Here is a 22,700-nt window from a genome sequence, read left to right as displayed (position 1 = left end):
GCAGTATTGAGAGTGTGCTGCAATGTCAGAAGTGCTGCCTTTCGGCTGAAATTTTAAATCTAAACCCCATTTTCCCTCTCAGCTTGACATAAATGATAGCAATATCCTCAACTCAGAAATTTTTAATTGACTTAGTCTCAACTGGTTTTTGGTGCATAGAGATCTGGATTTCCACTACCCTTTGCAGTAAGAAGTCCTTCGCTCTAATTTTTAGGTTATGCACTCCTTGTTCTGAACTGCCCCACCACCAGAAGAAAGAGATTCTCTCAATCTACTCCGTTGAATCCTTTAACCACCTCAATTTTTAAAAATTCTTTCATGGTATGTGAGAGTCACTGTCAAGACCAGGATTTATTGTCCATCCCTAATGGCCCTTGAGAAGGTGGTGATGAGCTGCCTTCTTGATATTAAGCATCTTCCAAAAGGTTTAATTTGAAGGGTTAAGTCATGGCAGGAGAGCTCAAAACTGTGGTGTGCTCCTCGTGCTCTATGTGGGAAGCTGGGAACAATTCTAGTGCCCGGAACCAGCATGTGTGCAGCAAGTGTTTCCAGCTGCAGCTCCTGGAAGGAGAGGTTTCAGAGCTGGAGCGGCGGCTGGGGACACTGTGGAGCATCCACGAGGCGCAGAATATCGTGGATAGCACGTATAGAGAGGTGGTCACACCACAGGCTCAGACTCCACAAGCAGGAAGGGAGGGGTGACCACCAGGCAGAGCAAGAGGACTAGGCAGGCAGTGCACGAATCTCCTGTGGCTATTCCCCTGCCAAACAGATATACTGCTTTGGATACTGGATTTGGGGGAATGGCCTCTCAGGGGAAAGCAGCAACAGCTCAATTCGTTGCACCACGGTTGGCTCTGCTGCACAGGGGAGGAGTAAAAAGTGTGGGAATGCAATAGTTATAGGGGATTCAGTTGTAAGGGGAATAGATAGGCGTTTCTGTGGCGGCAAACGAGACTCAAGGATGGTATGTTGCCTCCCTGGTGCTAGGGTCAAGGATGTCTCAGAGAGGTTACAGGACATCCTGAAGGGGGAGGGTGAACAGTCAGCGGACGTGGTACACATTGGTACAAATGACGTAGGTAAAAAAAATGATGAGGTCCTAAAAGCAGAATATAGGGAGTAAGGAAGTAAGTTGTAAAGTAGGACCTCAAAGGTAGTGATCTCAGGATTACTACCAGTGCCACGTGTTAGTCAGAGTAGAAATAGCAGGATATATCAGATGAATATGTGGCTGAAGAGATGGTGTGAGGGGGAGCGTTTTAGATTCCTGGCACATTGGGACCAGTTCTGGGGGAGGTGGGACCAGTACAAACTGGATGGGTTACACCTGGGCAGGACTGGGACTGATATCTTAGGGGGAGCATTTGCTAGAGTGGTTGGGGAGGGTTTAAACTAAAATGGCAGGGGGATGGGAACCTTTGCAAGGAGCCAGAGGAGGGGGGATCAAAGACAAGAACAAAAGACAGTAAGGGGAATAAGAAAAGTGATAGGCATAGAAATCAAGGGCCAGAATCAAACAGGGACACAGTGAAAAATATTGGGAAGAGGACAAGTAATGTTAAAAAGACAAGCCTTAAGGCTTTGTCTCTTAACGCGTGGAGCATTTGCAATAAAGTGGATGAATTAATCGCGCAAATAGTTGTAAACGGGTATGATATAGTTGCGATTACAGAGACATGGCTGCAGGATGACCAGGGATGGGAAATGAACATCCAGAGGTATTCAGTATTTAGAAAGGACAGACAAAAGGTAAAAGGTGGTGGAGTTGCATTGCTGGTTAAAGAGGAAATTAATGCAATATTGAGGAAGGATATTAGCTTTGACGATGTGGAATCTGTATGGGTAGAGCTGAGATACATTAAGGGGCAAAAAACATTAGTGGGGGTTGTATATAGACCCCCAAACTGTAGTGATGATGCTGGGAATGGCATTAAGCAGGAAATTAGAGACGTATGTGATAAAGGAACATCTGTAATTATGGGTGACCTTAATCTGCATAGAGATTGGGCAAATCAAATTAGTCACAATACCATAGAGGAAGAATTCATGGAGTGTATATGGGATGGTTTTCTAGACCAATACTTTGAGGAACCAACTAGAGAACAGGCCATCCTAGACTGGGTATTGTGTAATGAGAGAGGAATAATTGACAATCTAGTTGTGCGAGACCCCTTGGGGATGAGCGACCATAATATGGTAGAATTCTTCATCAAGATGGAGAGTGATGTAGTTGATTCGGAGACTAGGGTCCTGAATCTTAATAAAGGAAACTACGAAGGTATGAGGCGCGAGTTGGCTATGATGGATTGGGAAACGTTACTTAAAGGGATGACGGTGGATAGGCATTGGCAAACATTCAAAGAGCACATGGATGAAATGCAACAATTGTTTATTCCTGTCTGGTGCTAAAGTAAAATGGGAAAGGTAGCCAAACCATGGCTTACAAGAGAAATTAGAGATAACATTAGATCCAAGGAAGAGGCATACAAATTCGCCAGAAAAAACAACAGACGTGAGGATTGGGAGCAGTTTAGCATTCAACAAAGGAGGACCAAGGGATTGATTAAGAAGGGGAAAATAGAGTACAAGAGTAAGTTTGCGGGGAACATAAAAACTAACTGTAAAAGTTTCTATAGGTATGTGAAGAGAAAAAGATTGGTGAAGACAAATGTAGGTCCATTACAGTCAGAAACAGGGGAATTTATTATGGGGAACAAAGAAATGGCTGACCACCTAAATGCAGACGTTGGTTCTGTCTTCACAAAGGAAGACACAATTATCATACCAGAAATGTTGGGGAACACAGGGTTTAGTGAGAGGGAGGAACTGAAGGAAATCAGTATTAGTAGAAAAATGGTGTGGGGAAATTAATGGGATTGAAGGTCGATAAATCCCCAGGGCCTGATAATCTACATGTCAGAGTACTTAAGGAAGTGGCCCTAGAAATAGTGGATGCATTGGTGGTCATGTTCCAAGATTCTACAGACTCTGAAACAGTTGCTACAGATTGGAGGGTAGCTAAATGTAACCCCACTATTTAAAAAGGGAGGTAGAGAGAAAACAGGGAATTATAGACCAGTCAGCCTGACATTGGTAGTGGGGAAAATTCTAGAGTCCATTATTGAAGATTTTATAGCAGAGCACTTGGAGAACAGTGGTAGAATCGGACAGAGTCAGCATGGATCTACAAAAGGGTGGAAAGTCAGGAGGTGAGTTACTCACAGCAGAATTCCCAGCCTCTGACCTGCTCTTGTAGCCAAAGTAGTTATTTGGCTGATCCAGTTAAGTTTCTGATCAACGGTAACTCCCTGGATGTTAATGGTGTGAGATTCAGCGATGGTAATTCATTGAATGTCATGGGGAGATGGTTAGATTCACTCTTGTTGGAGATGGTCATCGCCTAGCACTTGTGTGGTGCAAATGTTACCCCTTAGATCACCCCTTGATCATGAGACCCAGACATTTTGACCCACCTCTTCAAGACCAGTAAGGAAGCAGCTTCTGAAATGTTTCAGAATATTCAATGAACTACCTTAAAGTGTGGGTTAAGATAACACAGCAACCCACAAACAGCAAGGTAAATTACATGTTGATGTGTTTATTATTGGTAACGTGGATTGAGTAGGAGTGCATTGATCATTGGGGAGGATTCCTTGCTTTTCTTTGAATGGTACTGAAGGACTTTTATTGCCGCAAGCTTGTACATCTCATCTGAAAGACAGCTCTTTCGACAAAGAAGCGCTCCCTCAATACTGTACTGAAGGGATAAAAATAAAAAGACAAACTGCTTGTTCCCAAAGACCTGATTTACAAAATTTGAACCTATATATGTTTTTAATGAGGTGCAGAAGGGGGCTATAGAGGAAAGATATTAGAATCATTCAGCCCATCATGGCCATGCCAGCCCTTTGATAGAGCTATCTTATGTTGGCAAAGGAAAGGAAAAAAATTGAACACTGAAAATGAGGCATTATTGTAATATATAACACCCCCTTTTACTGCATTGTGCCTTCTTGGCGGGGCATGCACGGCTTTAACTATATTACAGTATGGTAGAATAATGCTTATGTTACTGGACTAGTAATCCAGAGGCCTAGTCTAATGGCCCAAGAGACATGAGCTCAAATCCCACCACGGCAGCTGGGGTATTTAAATTCAGTTAATTAAATAAACCTGAATTTAAAACTCGTATCAGTAATGGTGCCCATGAAACTGCTGGATTGTCGGAAAACCAATCTGGTTCACTAATGTCCCTTAGGGAAGGAAATCTGTCATCCTTACCCAGTCTGGGCTATATGTGACTCTAGGCCCACAGAAATGTGGTTGATTCATGACTGCCCTCAGAAACGGCCTCGCAAGTCATTCAGTTATCTTAAGAGCAATTAGGGATGGGCAATAAATGCTGGCCTTGCCAGAGATGCCCACATCCCATGAATAGATAACAAATAATTTAGTCAGTGTTATTGTCGGTGGTAGCTGGCTGTTGGACTCTGGAAATGGGATACAAAACAAATCCACCAATGGTAGTAGCAAAAATGACACAGAGAGCTACACATTAAAGCACACCCCCCCACCCCCCACCCCCCCGCCACCACCCCGAGAATGGAGCACAAACATTTCCTGATTGATTTGCTTTCTCTCATGTAGGAGAGATCAGCAGCAGCTCTCCTACTGGAGCAAGAAGCAAAAAAAACCCATAATTTTGAAGATTACAACGCGAGGAGATTCTGATTTTTTGTGATTTCAGACAAAATCACACGACTTGCAAACAGATTCTGGTTTTCAATTTTGGTCCATCTCTCGTCGCCATCAACAAGGGAACGTTCGCATACACTAGATTTTCACCTCTGAGTTTTTGCAAAAAGATTATGTGTTTGCAGTTTTCCCCATAGAAAAATGGAGACTCTGTTAGTAGATGTGAAATAGAATGCTGTGCCGTTAGCAGCATCAACCTTGTGGCACTGAGACTAGTCTTGTCAGAGCTGTCATGGAAACAAGTACAGTAATTTTTTTCATCACTAACCAACCCCACAGCTACCAGCTGCTTGTCATATTACTTTTATCACATTTCTCTTTCAGGGAACATTAAGCTTCTACTTCAGAAGAAAGGAAGTTAATTTTTCTACTATTGTCTGAAAATGTGTATTCATTTATTTTCTCCCCCATTCACTAAAACAAATCAGAGCAAGGTGTCCAGCAATCCTTTATCATGTAGCGAAATGCAGTGGTGAAGCTCAGAGGTGTATTTGAAGTAATTCCTCCTGAGCCACCATGGTTCATGTCAGGAACTGAGAAAAATAGGGAAATCAAAAGTAGCATTCTCCCACTCTGGAATACCAAATCAGTATACCCCCACTCTGGAATACAAAACTGGCAATCACCCCCTCTGGAATACCAAAGAGGCATACTTCCACTCTGAAGAATACCAAACCAGACTGCTCCCACTCTGAGGAATACCAAATCAGTCTTCTCCCACTCTGGAATACAAAGTCAGTGGACTCCCACTCTGGAATAGCAAATCAGTATACTCCCACTCTGGAGTACCAAACCGGCATTATCTCATTCTGGAATACCAAACTGGCATTCTCTCACTCTGGAATACCAAATCAGTATACCCTCACTCTGGAGTGCCAAACCAGCCTTCTCTCACACTTGAATACCAAACCAGCATATCTCCACTCTGAAGAATACCAAACCAGACCTCTCCAACTCTGAGGAATACCAAGCCAGTCTTCTCCCACTCTGGAATACAAAATCAGTACATTCCCACTCTGGAGTACCAAACAGGCATTGTCTCACTCTGGAATACGAAATTGGCATTGTCCCACTCTGGAATACCAACTGGCAATTGCCTCCTCTGGAATACCAAACTAGCGTACTTCCACTCTGGGGAATACCAAACCAGCATTCTCCCACTCTGGAATGCAAAACTGGCACTCACGCACTCTGGAATACCAAACTCGCATTTTTCCATTCTGGAATACCAAACCAGTGTCCTCCCACTTGGGAATACTAAACCAGTGTTCTCCCACATTGGGAATACCAGATGGGTATTATCCCAAGCTGGGAGAGATTAAACTGCCATCCTCCCAGTTAGTGCTGCTACACATTCCACTTTTCAATTTAGGCCCAATAAATAATAACAATTTGCAATAACAGTCTACAGTAACTATGATTAATTGTAAGCTAAATAGTTTTCAATTATTCTCATAAATTAGTACAATGCTGTAAATAATTTGCAGGCTTTTGAAATACAAGTTTGCCATTAGCTGAACACTACATGATGATTTATTTCATCCTACTCTTTCAACCTTGGTGCTAACCTGTACCATAGATTGGGCTAGTGATTTGTCATCACATGGATCCTTGCAGAAAAGGGTATTTACACTGCCTGCGGATATATTAGCAAACCGTGCAAGTGTAGAGACTCAGACCCAAATGACTTGTCCTATCTATCACCCTTGTCCCTCCACATACATAAAGCCATGGTACTTCAGTCCTCCAAAGATTAAAAGTGCAGAACATAGGAACAGGAGGAGACCGCTCAGCCCCTCAAGCCTGTTCCACCATTCAATTAGATCATGGCTTATCTGTATCATCACTCCATCCACCCGAAAATAAAACAAATCACTTAACAGTCCGCTGAGTTCAAAAACTTCTTTCCTTCATACTAGAGCGGAAAAAAAAGGCTTTAATTATCAGGAATTTGAACACGGGCCTTTGTGTGAAGAAGAACCAATTTTGTCCACAGACCTCTCACTGAGAACACTGATCAGCTTGTGGACACAAACAAAACACAGAGCAGCAAGAAAATATATTTTCTCTCTCTACATAATGTTTTGTTAAAAACATAATATTGCTAACCACATCATGAACAAAATATTCCCTGCCCCCTATCTGAAAAGGGTTGTTAAATGTGGAAAATCTGAACCTTTTATTATTTCTGGACCTGGAACTTGATCTCCAGTCCTGGAAGGATTATAAGTATCAAAAAGAAAGATCAAACCTGCACTATATTCCCACCGGTATAGATGGGTTTATAATAACATTTAATGGACATGGAAATAAATTCACTTATTCAAAGTTTGGTTTCAAATGTCAAGCCACAGGGAAAGCTGGAATCTAGCAACTGAAAATATTTATAAAGAAACTGGTACCAAGGGAGCCTGTTTCACCATTACACCACTCTGAGAAACCACCAGCATCAAACTCATGAAGTATCTGTCCTGGTTATGGCTGTTTCTAACTATATTCCATTACCTCACTGTCAACCGCAGCTAAGTTGGTGGTACATTTGCCTCTGTTAGAAGGTTGAGTTCAAACCCCACTCCAGACACTTGAGCACAAAATGCACTGAGTGAGTGCTGCACTGTCAGAGGTGCCATCTTTCAGATGAGGCATGAATCTGAAGCCCTATCCGCCCTCTCAGGTAGATGGCACTATTTCGAAGAACAGCAGAGAAGTTTTTCCTGGTGCTCTAGGAAACATGTATCCCTCAACCAACATTCTTAAAAACAGTTTATCTGGCTATTTATCCTATTGCTGTTTGTGGATCTTGCTTTGCTCTCTATATTACGACATTGACTACACATCAAAAGTATTTCATCGACTGTAATGTGCTTTAGAACATCCCGAGGTTATGAAATGCGCTACACAAATGCAAGTTCTTTCTTTCTTCTTCCATACTTATACAGTCAGTTAAACTTGGAAGGATGCGACCAGAAGAACCTAACAGAGCTGAAAACAGATGTTTCTAGTTCATTGCATAGCGGAAGGGGGAAAGTTGTGCAATATCATCATATGGATACGCATCTAATCATCTCAACAATCAGAAAGAAATAATTCATGTGGTATAGATTTAGTGCAAATTCTATATAAAGCTTGGTTCTCTACCCTGACCTCCACTTCAGACAAAATCCCACTGGAAGCAATTCAGGACCTTTACAATAGAATCGTACACCCCAAACAGTATCACAGCTACATACTTGAACAGCTTGTCTGTCAGAGCTGCTGTAGACAGAGATTTGTGGTGCCTGTGTCCTGGGCGATGTGCTGACTGTAGTGGTTGTGGTTGAAGTCGTTGTACTTTGGTCATTTTCCATGGCTGGTCACTGCACAGCTTCAGGCACTCAACGCATCAGGTACAAATATCAGGGCCACGAAGCTTCAAAGCTGAAAGATAGCGAAACGGGAACAGTTTATGTACGGTCCTCACCACCTACACCATCAAGGGATATCGTGGGAGGCCATCGATAAATAAATGGTGATAACCGCCTGCCATTTCCACTGAAGTCACGCATAAAGAGGAACCATTTATAACATATCAATCGCACTGGCTGTTTCGGGTAATTCAGCAGGGCCACTGTAACGACTTCTGTGGAAACAAAAATCGACAGAATTGCAAAATGGGCTTCTGATTGGCTATCGCGGGTTTTACACGATCACACAATGTCTAGATCTATCTCAATGTCTTTCCACACATCTCAAGAAATTTAGTTTGGCTGCTCATCAGATCAGCACGATTATGATCTTATGACCTGGCATTCCTCACCCATACCGACAACCCTTCATGGTTCCGTAAATTTCTTTTGCCAAGTGGTTCTCCATATACTAAACCAGCATGAAAACAGTAGAATGGGACTATACTCTTGTCGATTTTAGAAGAATGAGAGGTGATCTCATTGAAACATATAAGATTCTGAGAGGGCTTGACAGGGTAGATGCTGAGAGGCTTTTTCCCCCGTTGCAGAATCTAGAACTAGAGGGCATATTCTCAGAATGGGGGCAGAGGTGGTCAGCCATTTAGGACTGAGATAAGGAGAAACTTCTTCATTCAGAGGGTTGTGAATCTTTAGAATTTCTGCTCAGACAGTTGTGGATCCTCCAGCATTGAGTATATTCATGGCTGAGATTGATAGATCTTTGGATTCCAGGGGAATCAAGGGATATGGGGGTCGGATGGGAAAATGGAGTTGAGGTCAAAGATCAGCCATGATCTTACTGAATGTCAGAGCAGGCTCAAGGGTCAGATGGCCTACTCCTGCTCCTTTTTCTTATGTTAGGTTCTGTCAACTCAGTGCATTTCAGCAGATGCATTGAGAGTTTGGACCGAAGTCAGGAACAGCTTAGGATTTGGAAACTATCCCATAGGTGTTGGAATGGACCCAGACAGTGATAATTAAGTGCAGTGAGAATAATAGTGATGACTTACTGCAGTTAGTAATCACACTGTGCAAAGATATGTGCCAGAACATACTTACAAGCTGACACAGAGTATCACTGTACCACTGCCAATGTGTTACTGGAGTCACTTCATGTGTATGAAAGGATAGCAGTGGTGTTTAGGAATTACCTGATTTGTAGACTTGGGACAGAAGCTTAATTGTTAACATTCATTTAGAGTATAATGCACAATTAAAGAAAATTGCCTGGGAAGTAACATTTTGGATTAATAAGCAGCTACCACCTTCCACTTGGTGGGTTACTGATCTCAGCAAGCAAGGGAAAGCTCAGGCATTTACCCATAGGAACAGAGGCAGGGTATTTAGAAGCACTGAATGATATGTCACAAAAGGAGGCCATTCAGCCCATCGTGTCTGTGCCAACTCTTTGGTAGCACTATCCAAATAGTTTCACTCACCTACTCTTTCCCCATACCCTTGCAAATTTTACCCCTTCAAGTATTTATCCAATTCCCTTCGAAAATTATTAAACTCCTGTCACCACCCTTTCAGGCATGGCATTCCGAATCACAACAATAATTTTTTTTCCTCATGTCTCCTCTGGTTCTTTTGCCAATTACTTAAATCTGTGTCCTGTGGTTACCAACCCTTCTGTCACTGAAAACAGTTTCTCCACATTTACTCTATCAAAATCTTTCATGATTTTGAACACCTCTATTAAATCTCTCTTGAATTGTCTCTGTTCCAAGGAGAACAAGCCCAGCTTCTCCAGTCTCTCCACATAACTGATGTCTTTCATCCCTTGGACCTCATGTGGGATAGGTGCTTGAAGAGTTATGGATGAGTTGGAGTTTGGTAGAGGCTGTGTTAATTAATTCTCACCCATGGTTGGCCTGGATTATGTTAATAGCAGGGTTGGGGAGGGGGCTTTGGGGGAAGGAGGTGACACATTTTAGATTGCTTTCAATACAACAACAGGCATTTATATAGCACTATTAACATAGCAAAACCATCACAAGGCGCTTCACAGGAGCATTATCAAACAAAGTTTGACACCGAGCCACATAAGGTGATATTAGGAATGGTGTCCAAAAGCTTGGTCAAAGAGTTAGGTTTTAAGGCGGGAAGAGAGGCAGAGAGGTATATGGAGGAAATATCAGAGCTTAGGGCCTAGGCAGCTGAAGGCATAGCCATCAATATGAAGCGATGGAAATCGGGGATGCGCAAGAGTCCAGAATTGGAGACTGCAGAGATCTAAGAGGTTTGTGTGATAATGGCAAAGCAAGCAGCCTTAATGAGTGCACTGGCCGCTAAACTATTGTCAGGCAAACCCCCCACCTGCCAAGACTGAGACACACATGATTTTGCCACATGAACATTGAAACATAAAATTGCAAGACCCTGACTGGAAGGACATTTGCATAGTACTAGCACTGTTGGAACAGAAGAGACCGACCCGTTTTAGTCACATGACTAGCTGGCCATTGAGATTTGAACTTCCAACAAAGGATTCGAACTCAGAAAGCTCCTGGCTCCTGGTTTGATAAGACCTCTCTCCTGTCTGCCCTCATTTCACTCTCACCAGCTTCAGAAACCACTGAAGACACGTAAACTCAAAGAGAGAAAAAGTCTCCTACGTGAACAAGGTTTAAAAGGAACATTGGGCCCCAATGAAATGCAAGACCATATCTTCAATCAAGGACTACAGCGAGCTCGAAGCACAATAACAATAGATTGCCTCAAACTGTTCTACTTATCTTTTCTTCTGCTCTTTTCTGTCCCTATCTGCATGTGTGTATCACGTGTGCATGCTAGTGTGGGTGTGCCGTATATCCATAGGCATTAATCGGGGAGGCAGTGGCGTAGTGGTATTATCACTGGACTAGTAACCCAGAGACCCAGGGTATTAATCTGGGAACATGGGTTCGAATCCCACCACAGCAGAAGGTGGAATTTGAATTCAATTAATAAATCTGGAATTAAAAGCAAGTCTAATAATGGCCATGAAACCATTGTCGATTGTTGTAAAAGCCCATCTGGTTCACTAATGTCCTTTAGGGAAGGAAATCTGCTGTCCTTACCTGGTCTGGCTCGCATGTTACTCCAGACCCACAGCAATGTGGTTCACTCTTACATGCCCTCTGAAATGGCCTAGCAAGCCACTCAGTTGTACCTAACCGCTACAAAGTCAATGAAAAGGAAAATTCTCATGGACTGCAGCGGTTCAAGAAGGTAGCTCACCACCACCTTCTCAAGGGCAATTAGGGATGGACAATAAATGCTGGCATAGCCAGTGATGCCCACATCCCATGAATGAATTTTTAAAAAAGTATTAGAGCTTAAGTTTAAGGTTTAATAAATTTCATCTTTCTTCTTTAAACCAAAGAAAGGCTGTTTGTGCTCATTTCTTTGCCTTATAATTGGAAAGTTGTGAACAAGGATTCACAAAGGGGGAGCTCAAAACACAGTGTGTTAAAAATTAAACCCTGTTACAATAAGACCAAATGAAGATAGTAACAGACCCCTAGACACCTTTCTCACCTAGTTGCAACACGATGTTTTGGAATCTGTTCTTCCTCTGGACACAGCTGGAGTTATGACCTTGGCAAGTGGGATTCCAGGAATGTGAAAGCACCACATTTGTGCATTTCTTTTAATCCTTTTCTAAAGCTACCCAGGACTTTGCTGCTCGCCTAATCTCTACTGTAGCCTGTACAAAAGCAGCAGCTCAGATTTCGTGCACCAGTATCTCTTAAATTTGTTTACTAATCCGCCAGAAATGAATAACCACATTGCTGACCATGACTAAGCTTCCCAGGCTGTGCTAAACTTTGCCTCTAATTGAAGTACCCCTTCTGAATTACACTAATATTCCATAACTTTTCCTTTCAACTTGGTCAGGAAGACTGATGGCAACAACAAACAGGGTATCATATCTGCTGTCATGGCACCAACATCCCTATGAAGACATGCAGCTACCATTTCCTTTCGAACTGTGTGCATTTAAAATGGCATCCATCTCCCCACTGGGCTGGCAGATGTGCTACGTCACTCTGAACTCTTTCTTAATAGAAGTATTATTAATAATGTAAGTCACATAATTTGGCAGAAATCAGATCCAGCCAGACAGGAGTGCACAAGTTTGGAATTGTGAGGGACAAGTTTGAGACAGACGCCACGAAGTACAAAGATTTTTTTTAACACAGAGGATGAACAACAACTGGAAAGGCTTTGCCAGAAAGGGCAGCTGTGGCCAGGAGAGGTTCATTTAAGAAACAGCTTGGCACTAAAATGGAAAATGGTGGTGTTGGTTTCTGGAAGGATTAATCAAATTACCCAAACTGCCTTCTTCGTCTGTTTGTATGTTGTGATTCTCTTCATCAACAATTTTGGATGAAGGGTGGGGTTTAGACCACTGTTTTAAAAGAATCAGCCCTCATCGTTTTGCCTATTTCCCAATCGTTCGACGGTCAAGCAATGATTTGGAACTATAAAAGGGGCATTCCAAGCAAGGCTTAGAAAAAAGTGTTCGTTTAAAAAACAAATGTAAAATATATCTTCAGGTTTTATTTTACTTTTCAGTTAACAAACTATCCTGTGCATTGAGACTATTCTGGCCATTAGCCACACCAGTTCCCAGGCTCATTTTTTGGCATTCACAGGATGATGAGGCAATTCTGGACACTGAATCCACTGTCCAAACTGAGTCAGGCAATGACTGATTATAACCTGTGTCATATGTACTCAAAGCTCTCTCTTTAGGCTGTTCTTTACTCATTTCCATTCCAGCCAAGTTAATAAATTCACTACCTATTGGGGAATGGTCCAGTAAGTTCCCTTACTCGATTTCCAGTCTGTGCTGAGTTAAATGCAGCTTGCACAAACATGGTTTGCATTTCCTGGAATTTACAAAATTGAGGGGGGATCAAATCGAGGTCTTGAAACCTATGAATGGATACGACAGCTTGTCTGTATCTATCCTCTGCTGGGAGAAACCAGAACAAAGGGAACAATCTTAAAATTACAGCAAGGGAATTTAGAAGTGAAAGCAGTGAAGCACTTTTTCACATAAAAAAAAGTGGAAATCTAGAACTCTCAATCCAAAAGGCTATGTACGCCAGGTCAATTGAAAACGTCAAGACTGAGATGCATCGATTTTTTTCAGGTAAGGATAACAAGGGATCTGGATCAAAGGGAAGTTAATGTGATTGAGGCACAAATCAGCAATGAGCACTGAATGGCAGAGCAGAGTCAAGGGGCTGAATGGCTTCCTCCTGTTCCTAAATAATATCCATGGGGCCATGTCAAATCTGAATAGTCCTGGTGCCTAAATTTCTAGTAGGTTCTATACTTGGGTTGATTTGTATCTGTTGATAAATAGAATGCTAAAATAAAATTTAAAGGACCATTGTCATCAGTTTGTCTCCATACTATTGAAGATGCCAGTAAAATAAGTTCACCAGAATGGTACTTAAACTGTGATCTTCAGATATCATAACAGGTTCAACTTGAAAACTGCAGTATTTAGACACTTTCATAAGCATTGAACAATTTCAGTAGAGTGGAATGACAGTATTGGTGACATTAGAGTTCTTGGGTCAAGAAGGGAAGAAATAAATCAGCGAGGGTTCCATCTTGTCATTTCTATACCCACTTTAGAATAGTGTCAGCTGTGGTTTTGCGAGTAGCACTCTCACCTCTGAGTCTGAATGTTCTCGGTTTGAGTCCCACTCCAGAGACTTGAGCACAAAATCTAGGCTTGTACTCCAGCGCTGAGAGAGTGCTGCAATGTCAGAGGTGCTGTCTTTCGGGTGAATGTAAAAGATCCCACTGCACTACTTTGAAAAAGAGCAGGGAAGTTCTCCCCAGTTATCCAAGCCAATATATACCAACAAAACAGATTTTCTGGTCATTACTGCTGTTTGTGGGACCTGGCTGTGTGCAAATTGGCTGCTGCGTTTCCTACATTACAATGGTGACAACATCTCAAAAATACTTCATTGGTTGTAAAGTGCTCTGGCGTTATATAAATGCAAGTTTTTTCTTTCTTCCTTTACTAAGAGAGGATGAATCAAGCTCACCTATGATGACTCTTGTTGAGTATCTATTGATACAGAATACGACTCATGCACAATGAATGGTCACTTGGATGACATATTAGAGGCCACATCAACACCCACAGAGCAGTATCCCAGCATGAATCAATGCCATCATAAGAAGGAGAATCAGTTGTCACTGTCACCAAGACAAATCATGCAGTATGGAGTGGGCAGGAATGGGGGGGCGGGGGTGGGTCTTTATTACATTGAATCTACAGCACTGAAACAAACCATTCAGACCAACTCGGCTACGCCAGCATTTATCCTTCAAAGGAGCCTCCTCTTAACACTCTTCCTCACACCCTGCAGCATATCCTTCTATTTCTTTCTCCCTTAAGTGTTTATCCAGCTTCCCTTTAAAGTGCATCTACGCTATTCACCTCAACTACTCAATACAGTAGCGAGTTCCACATTTTCACCATTCTCTGGGCAAAGAAGTTTCTCCTGAATTTCCGATTGGATTTATTGGTGACTATCTTGTATTTATGGCTCCTAGTTTTGATCTCACCCACAAGTGGAAACTCATTACTTAGCATCAGGACTGCTCGCGTTTAGGGAGCTGTCCAAGACTACCTCCTCTGCTCTAGTATAAAATAAAAACAAAAAATGCTGGAAAATACTCAGCAGGTCTGGCAGTATCTGTGGACAGAGAAGCAAGGTTAACGTTTCAGGTCAGTGACCGTTCATCTGATGAAAGGTCACTGACCTGAAAAGTAAATTTTGCTTCTCTCTTGACAGATGCTGCCAGACCTGCTGAGTATTTTCCAGCACTTTTTGTTTTTATTTCAGATTTCCAGCATCTGCAGTATTTTGCTTTTACCTCCTCTGCTCTGTCAGGATTACTATTGTGTCAGAGGCGCAGATGGATGGGAGAAGGTAAAAGGAAAATTTAAAATATGGATGAACTCACAACAATATAAGAATATAGAAACAGAAAATATAGCAACTAAAGTATCAAAAATCAAAATTTTTGGGGGGGTATATGAATTGTTTTCATATACAATCCACTGATGATTTTCTATCATTTCCAAAAAAAGGTTAGCAGACCAAGTTCTTTCATAGCTGCTGGACTGGGTCTGCAGCAGGTGGTGAGGGAACCAACAAGAGGGAAAAAAACTACTTTTTAAAAAATATTCATTCATGGGATGTGGGTGTCGCTGGCCAGGCCAGCATTTATTGCCCATTCCTAGTTGCCCTTGAGAAGGTGGTGGTGAGCTGCCGTCTTGAACTGCTGCAGTCCATGTGAGGTAGGCACACCCACAGTGCTGTTAGGAAGGGAGTTCCAGGATTTTGACACAATGACAGTGAAGGAATGGCAATAAAGTTCCAAGTCAGGATGGTGTGTGACTTGGAGGGGAACATGCAGGTGGTGGTGTTCCCATGCATTTGCTGCCCTTGTCTTTCTAGTTGGTAGAGGTCACGGCTCTGGAAGGTGCTGCCTAAGGAGCCTTGGAGTGTTGTGGCAGTGCATCTTGTAGATGGTACACACTGCTGCCACTGTGTGTTGGTGGTGGAGGCAGTGAATATTGAAGGTGGTGGATGGGGTGCCAATCAAGTGAGCTCCTTTGTCCTGGATGGTGTCGAGCTTCTTGAGTGTTGTTGGAGATGCACCCATCCAGGCAAGTGGAGAGTATTCCATCACACTTCTGACTAGTGAATTGTAGATGGTGGACAGGCTTGGGGGAGTCAGGAGATGAGTTACTCACTGCAGGATTCCTAGCCTCTGACCTGCTCTTGTAGCCACGGTATTTATATGGTTACTCCAGTTCAGTTTCTGGTCAATGGTAACCCCAAGGATGTTGATAGTGGGGGAGTCAGCGACCGTAATGCCATTGAATGTCAAGGGGAGAGGGTTAGATTCTCTCTTGTTGGCGATGGTCATTGCCTGGCACTTGTGTGGAGCGAATGTTGCTTGCAACTTATCAACCCAAGCCTGGATATTGGCCAGGTCCTGCTGCATTTTTACACGGACTGCTTCAGTATCTGAGGAGTTGTGAATGCTGAACATTGTGCAATCATCAGCGAACATCCCCACTTCTGACCTTATGATTGAAGGAAGGTCATTGATGAAGCAGCTGAAGATGCTTGGGCCTAGGACACTGCAGGAGTTGTCCTGCAGCTGAGATGATTGACCTCCAACAACCACAACCATCTTCCTTTGCGCTAGGTATGACTTGACCTCGTCCTCTCCAATCTGTCTGCCGCAGATGCACCTGTCCATGACAGTATTGGTAGAAGTGACCACTGCACACTCCTTGTGGAGACGAAGTCCCATCTTCACACTGAAGATACCGTCCATCATGTTATGTGGCACTACCACCATGCTAAATGTGATAGATTTCGAACAGATCTAGCAACTCAAAACTGGGCATCCATGAGGCACTGTGAGCCATCAGCAGCAGAAGAACTGTATTCAACCACAATCTGTAACTTCATGGCCCGGCATATCCCCCACTCTACCATTACCATCAAGATGGGGGACCAACCCTGGTTGAATGCAGAGTGCAGAAGAGCATGCCAGGAGCAGCACCAGGCATACATAAATATGAGGGGTCAGCCTGGTGAAGCTACAACACAGGACTATTGCAAGCTAAACAGCAGAGGTAGCATGCAATAGACAGGGCTACGTGATCCCACTACCAACAGATCAGATCTAAACTCTGCAGTCCTGCCACATCCAGTCATAAACGGTGGTGGACAATTAAACAACTGACAGGAGGAGGAGGCTGCAAAATATCCCCATCCTCAACGATGGGGGAGCCCAGCACATCAGTGCAAAAGACAAAGCTGAAGAATTTGCATCCACCTTCAGCCAGAAGTGCCAAGTGGATGATCCATCTTGGCCTCCTCCTGAAGACTCCAGCATCACAGATATCCACTGACATCAAGGAACGGCTGAAGGCACTGAATACTGCAAAAGCTATAGACCCTAACAACAGTACTAAAGACCTGTGCCCTGTGCTCCAGAACTAGCCACGCTCTTAGCCAAGCTGTTCCTGTAAAGCTACAACAATGGCATCTACCCAGTAATGTGGAAAATTGCCCAAGTATGTGTTGTTCACGAAAAGCAGGACTAATCCAACCCGGCCAATTACCGCCCTTTCAGTCTACTCCTGATCATCAGCAGAGTGATGGAAGGGGTCGTTCATAGTGCTATCAAGCGGCACTCGCTCAGCAATAACCTGCTCACTGACGCTCAGTTTGGGTTTCGCCAGGACCACTCAGCTCCTGACCTCATTACAGCCTTGGTCCAAACATGGACAAAAGAGCTGAACTCCAGAGGCGAGGCGAGAGTGACTGCCCTTGATATCAAGGCAGCATCTGACCAAGTATGGCATCAAGGAGCCTGAGCAAAACTGGAGTCAATGGAAATCAGAGGAAAAAATCTCTATAGTTTGGAGTCATACCTACCAAGGTCATACCTTGGAAAGGATAGCGAAGATGATTCTCGACAGGAGCGAGAGTAACAGGGTAGTGGTTATGGGGGACTTTAACTTTCCAAATATTGACTGGAAATACTATAGTTCGAGTACTTCAGATGGGTCTGTTTTTGTCCAGTGTGTGCAGGAGGGTTTTCTGACACAGTATGTAGACAGGCCAACCAGGGGCGATGCCACATTGGATTTGGTACTGGGTAATGAACCCGGCCAGGTGTTCGATTTAGATGTAGGTGAGCACTTTGGCGATAGTGATCACAATTCGGTTAGGTTTACCTTAGAGATGGGCAGGGACAGGTATATACCGCAGGGCAAGAATTATAGCTGGGGGAAAGGAAATTATGACGCGATTAGGCAAGATTTAGGATGTGTAGGATGGGGAAGGAAACTGCAGGGGATGGGCACAAACGAAATGTGGAGCTTATTCAAGGAGCAGCTAATGAGTGTCCTTGATAAGTATGTACCTGTCAGGCAGGGAGGAAGTTGTCGAGCGAGGGAGCCGTGGTTTACTCAAGAAGTTGAAGCGCTTGTCAAGAGGAAGAGGGCGGCTTATGTTAGGATGAGACGTGAAGGCTCAGTTAGGGCGCTTGAGAGTTACAGGCTAGCCAGGAAGGATCTAAAGGGAGGGCTAAGAAGAGCAAGGAGAGGACACGAGAAGTCATTGGCGGATAGGATCAAAGAAAACCCTAAGGCTTTCTATAGGTATATCAGGAATAAACGAATGATAAGAGTTAGAACAGGGCCAATCAAGGATAGTAGTGGGAAGTTGTGTGCGGAATCAGAGGAGATAGGGGAAGCGTTAAATGAATATTTTTCGTCAGTATTTACAGTAGAGAAAGAAAATGTTGCCGAGGAGATTACTGAGATACAGCCTACTAGGCTAGATGGGATTGAGATTCACAAGGAGGAGGTGTTAGCAATTTTGGAAAGAGTGAAAATAGATAAGTCCCCTGGGCCAGATGGGATTTATCCTAGGATTCTCTGGGAAGCCAGGGAGGAGATTGCAGAGCCGTTGTTGTTGATCTTTATGTCGTCATTGTCGATAGGAGTAGAGCCGGAAGACTGGAGGATAGCAAATGTTGTCCCCTTGTTCAAGAAGGGGAGTAGAGACAGCCCTGGTAATTATAGACCTGTGAGCCTTACTTCGGTTGTGGGTAAAATGTTGGAAAAGGTTATAAGAGATAGGATTTATAAGCATCTTGAAAAGAATAAGTTCATTTGCGATAGTCAGCACGGTTTTGTGAAAGGTAGGTCGTGCCTCACAAACCTTATTGAGTTTTTCGAGAAGGTGACCGAACAGGTGGATGAGGGTAAAGCCGTGGATGTGGTGTATATGGATTTCAGTAAGGCGTTTGATAAGGTTCCCCACGGTAGGCTATTGCAGAAAATACGGAAGTATGGGGTTGAAGGTGATTTAGAGCTTTGGATCAGAAATTGGCTAGCTGAAAGAAGACAGAGGGTGGTGGTTGATGGCAAATGTTCATCCTGGAGTTTAGTTACTAGTGGTGTACCGCAAGGTTCTGTTTTGGGGCCACTGCTGTTTGTCATTTTTATAAATGACCTGGATGAGGGTGTAGAAGGGTGGGTTAGTAAATTTGCGGATGACACGAAGGTCGGTGGAGTTGTGGATAGTGTCGAAGGGTGTTGTCGGGTACAGAGGGACATAGATAGGCTGCAGAGCTGGGCTGAGAGATGGCAAATGGAGTTTAATGCGGAGAAGTGTGAGGTGATTCACTTTGGAAGGAGTAACAGCAATGCAGAGTACTGGGCTAATGGGAAGATTCTTGGTAGTGTCGATGAGCAGAGAGATCTTGGTGTCCAGGTACATAAATCCCTGAAAGTTGCTACCCAGGTTAATAGGGCTGTTAAGAAGGCATATGGTGTGTTAGCTTTTATTAGTAGGGGAATCGAGTTTCGGAGCCACGAGGTCATGATGCAGCTGTACAAAACTCTGGTGAGGCCGCACCTTGAGTATTGCGTGCAGTTCTGGTCACCGCATTATAGGAAGGATGTGGAAGCTTTGGAAAGGGTGCAGAGGAGATTTACTAGGATGTTGCCTGGTATGGAAGGAAGGTCTTACGAGGAAAGGCTGAGGGACTTGGGCTTGTTTTCGTTAGAGAGAAGGAGGAGGAGAGGTGACTTAATAGAGACATACAAGATAATCAGAGGGTTAGATAGGGTGGATAGCGAGAGTCTTTTCCCTCGGATGATGATGGCAAACACGAGGGGACATAGCTTTAAGTTGAGGGGTGAAAGATATAGGACAGATGTCAGAGGTAGTTTCTTTACGCAGAGAGTAGTAGGGGCGTGGAACGCCCTGCCTGCAACAGTAGTAGACTCGCCAACTTTAAGGGCATTTAAGTGGTCATTGGATAGACATATGGATGAAAATGGAATAGTGTAGGTCAGATGGTCGGCGCAACATCGAGGGCCGAAGGGCCTGTACTGCGCTGTAATGTTCTAATTCTAATAAAGCACAAAGGAAGATGGTTGTGGTTGTTGGCGGTCAATCATCTCAGTCCCAGACATCATTGCAGGAGTTCCTTAGGGTAGTCTCCTAGGCCCAAGCATCTTCAGCTGCTTCATCAATGACCTTCCCTCCATCATAAAGTCAGAAGTGGGGATGTTCGCTGATGATTGCACAGTGTTCAGCACCATTCATGACTCCTCAGATACTGAAGCAGCCCGTGTCCAGATGCAGCAAGTCCTGGACAACATTCAGGCTTGGGCTGGTAAGTGGCAAGTAATATTTGCGCCACACAAGTGCCAGGCAATGACTATCTCAAACAAGAGAGAATCTAACTATCTCCCTTTGATGTTCAATGGCATTACCATTGCTGAATCCCCACTAACATCCTGGGGGTCACCATTGACCAGAAACTGAACTGGACCAGCCACATAAATGCTGTGGCTGCAAAAGCAGGTCAGAGGCTGAGAATTCTGCGGCGACTAACTCACCTCCTGACTCCCCAATACCATCTACAAGGCACAAGTCAGGAGTGTGATAGAATATTCTCCACTTGTCTGGATGGGTGCAGCTCCAACAACACTCAAGCGGCTCGACACCATCCAGGACAAAGCAGCCTGCTTGATTGGCACCCCATCCACAACCTTCAACATTCACTCCTTCCACGACCAATGCACAGTGGCAGCAGCGTATACCATCTGCAAGATGCACTGCAACAACTCACCAAGGCTCCTTCAACAGCACCTTCCAAACCAATGACCTCTCCCACCTAGAAGGGCAACAGATGCATGGGAACACCACCACCTGCATGTTCCCCTCCAAGCCACACACCATCCTAACTCGGAACTATATCGCCATTCCTTCACTGTCACTGGGTCAAAATCCTGGAACTCCCTTCCTAATAGCACTGTTGGTATACCTACACCCCAAGGACTGCAGCGGTTTAAAAGGCAGCTCACCACCACCTTCTCAAGGGCAATTAGGGATGGCCAATAAATGCTGGCATTGCCAGCGATGCCCACATCCCCCAAATGAATATTAGTATTTGTTATATTATTTTAAGGCAGTTGGCAAAAGAATCACAAGAACACAAGAAAAGGGAGCAGGAATAGACCATGTAGCCCATCGAGCCTGCTCCGCTATTCAATACAATCATGGCTGATCTTAGGCTTCAATTCCACTTTCCTGCCCACTTGCCATATCCCTTGATTCCGAGAGACCAAAAATCTGTCGATCCCAGCCTTAAATGTATTCAACGATGCAGCATCCACAACCCTCTGGAGTAGAGAATTCCAAAAAGATTCACAACCCTTTGAGTGAAGTAATTTCTCCTCATCTCAGTCCTAAATGATCGGTCCCTTATCCTGAGACTGTTCCCCCGTGTGTTAAATTCCCCGACCAGCGGAAACAATCTCTCAATGTCTACCCTATCCAGCCCCTTCAGAATCTTGTATGTTTCAATGAGTTTGTCTCTCATTCTTCTAAACCCAAGAAAGTATAGGCCCAATTTACTCAGCCTCTCATCACAGGACAACCAGAGGAGAGCTGAGATTTTTTCTCGGAACGAGTTATCATCATCTGGAATGCACTGCCAGTGGCGGAAGCGGATTCAATAGTAACTTTCGAAAGGAAATTGGATAAATACTTGAACTTTTCAGGGCTATAGGGAAAGAGCAGGGGAGTGGGACTTATTGGATGGCTCTTTCAGAGAGCCAGCACAGGCACAATGGGCCAAATGGTCTCCCGCTCTGAGGTAAGAGTCTATGATTTTATGACTGCAAGTTTCCAAACCATAAACATCCTTTTCAATCCTTTGGGATGTCACAGTAACCTTTTTCATCACCTCCAGCTTCCTTCATAAGTCCTTCAATCATAATTTCACATATGCCTGAGGTTTCTCTTCTCTTTATTTTCCAAACGATGTCTCTCTGAAACATAGCCAGCTCTTCATTTAACCTCTGACGTGACCAACAGTCTAAGTGCAACAATAGTTCAAGTATCTCTGAAATGATTAATTCTTGATATGCAAGATGCATTCCACCTTACATTCTTCTCCTCTTGGTCTTTAACTGGCTCCGATCGCTTGTTCTTTACACCTCTTTTTTTCTCATCATTTTTGCAAATACATGGAAATTTTCTGTCGTCTGTCCATCTCTCATTCTTCCCTGACAGATTCTATCTTAACTGATTTCTCAGTGTCTTAGCTGAAAGGGACAGAAGCAGGAGATGGGTGATTTTGAACTCTGCTGCATGTGGAGGATATTGGCTATCAGCTGGGAGGGTAATATGACCAATTCTAAAGTCAAGAGGAGTAGTCTGCATGCAGTAAGGGAGGCGAGAAGAATTTGATAGTCAGGGCATGTGCACTGATGACCGAAGATTGGTACCTTTAGAAGGTTATAGTGAGGGCCCAATCCAGGAGAGGGATGTGTGAGAGCTTGGGGGGAGGAAACGAGGGAAGGCATAACTGTATCAATGAGGATTACAGAAAGATATGTTTCAATATGGTCCA

At 43.7% G+C, this 22,700-nt stretch overlaps 1 protein-coding gene across 3 annotated transcripts in view; it reads right to left on the bottom strand.

The window, feature by feature from the left end:
- The window catches only part of LOC137375459 (polyhomeotic-like protein 3), a 102,994-nt gene that overhangs the window by 76,161 nt on the left and 4,133 nt on the right, over positions 1-22,700 (bottom strand). For all 3 annotated transcript variants that reach the window (XM_068042741.1, XM_068042743.1, XM_068042742.1), the window contains exon 3: positions 7,989-8,175. In XM_068042741.1, coding sequence (XP_067898842.1) covers positions 7,989-8,105 — 117 coding nt within the window. In that variant the 5' untranslated portion in view covers positions 8,106-8,175. The remainder of the gene's footprint in view (positions 1-7,988; positions 8,176-22,700) is intronic.

This window comes from Heterodontus francisci, chromosome 11 (assembly GCF_036365525.1).
Source record: "Heterodontus francisci isolate sHetFra1 chromosome 11, sHetFra1.hap1, whole genome shotgun sequence".
NCBI classification, from domain to species: Eukaryota; Metazoa; Chordata; class Chondrichthyes; order Heterodontiformes; family Heterodontidae; genus Heterodontus; species Heterodontus francisci.
The sequence above is the reverse complement of the archived record's forward strand: the minus strand, read 5'-3'. Positions and strand labels throughout refer to the sequence as shown.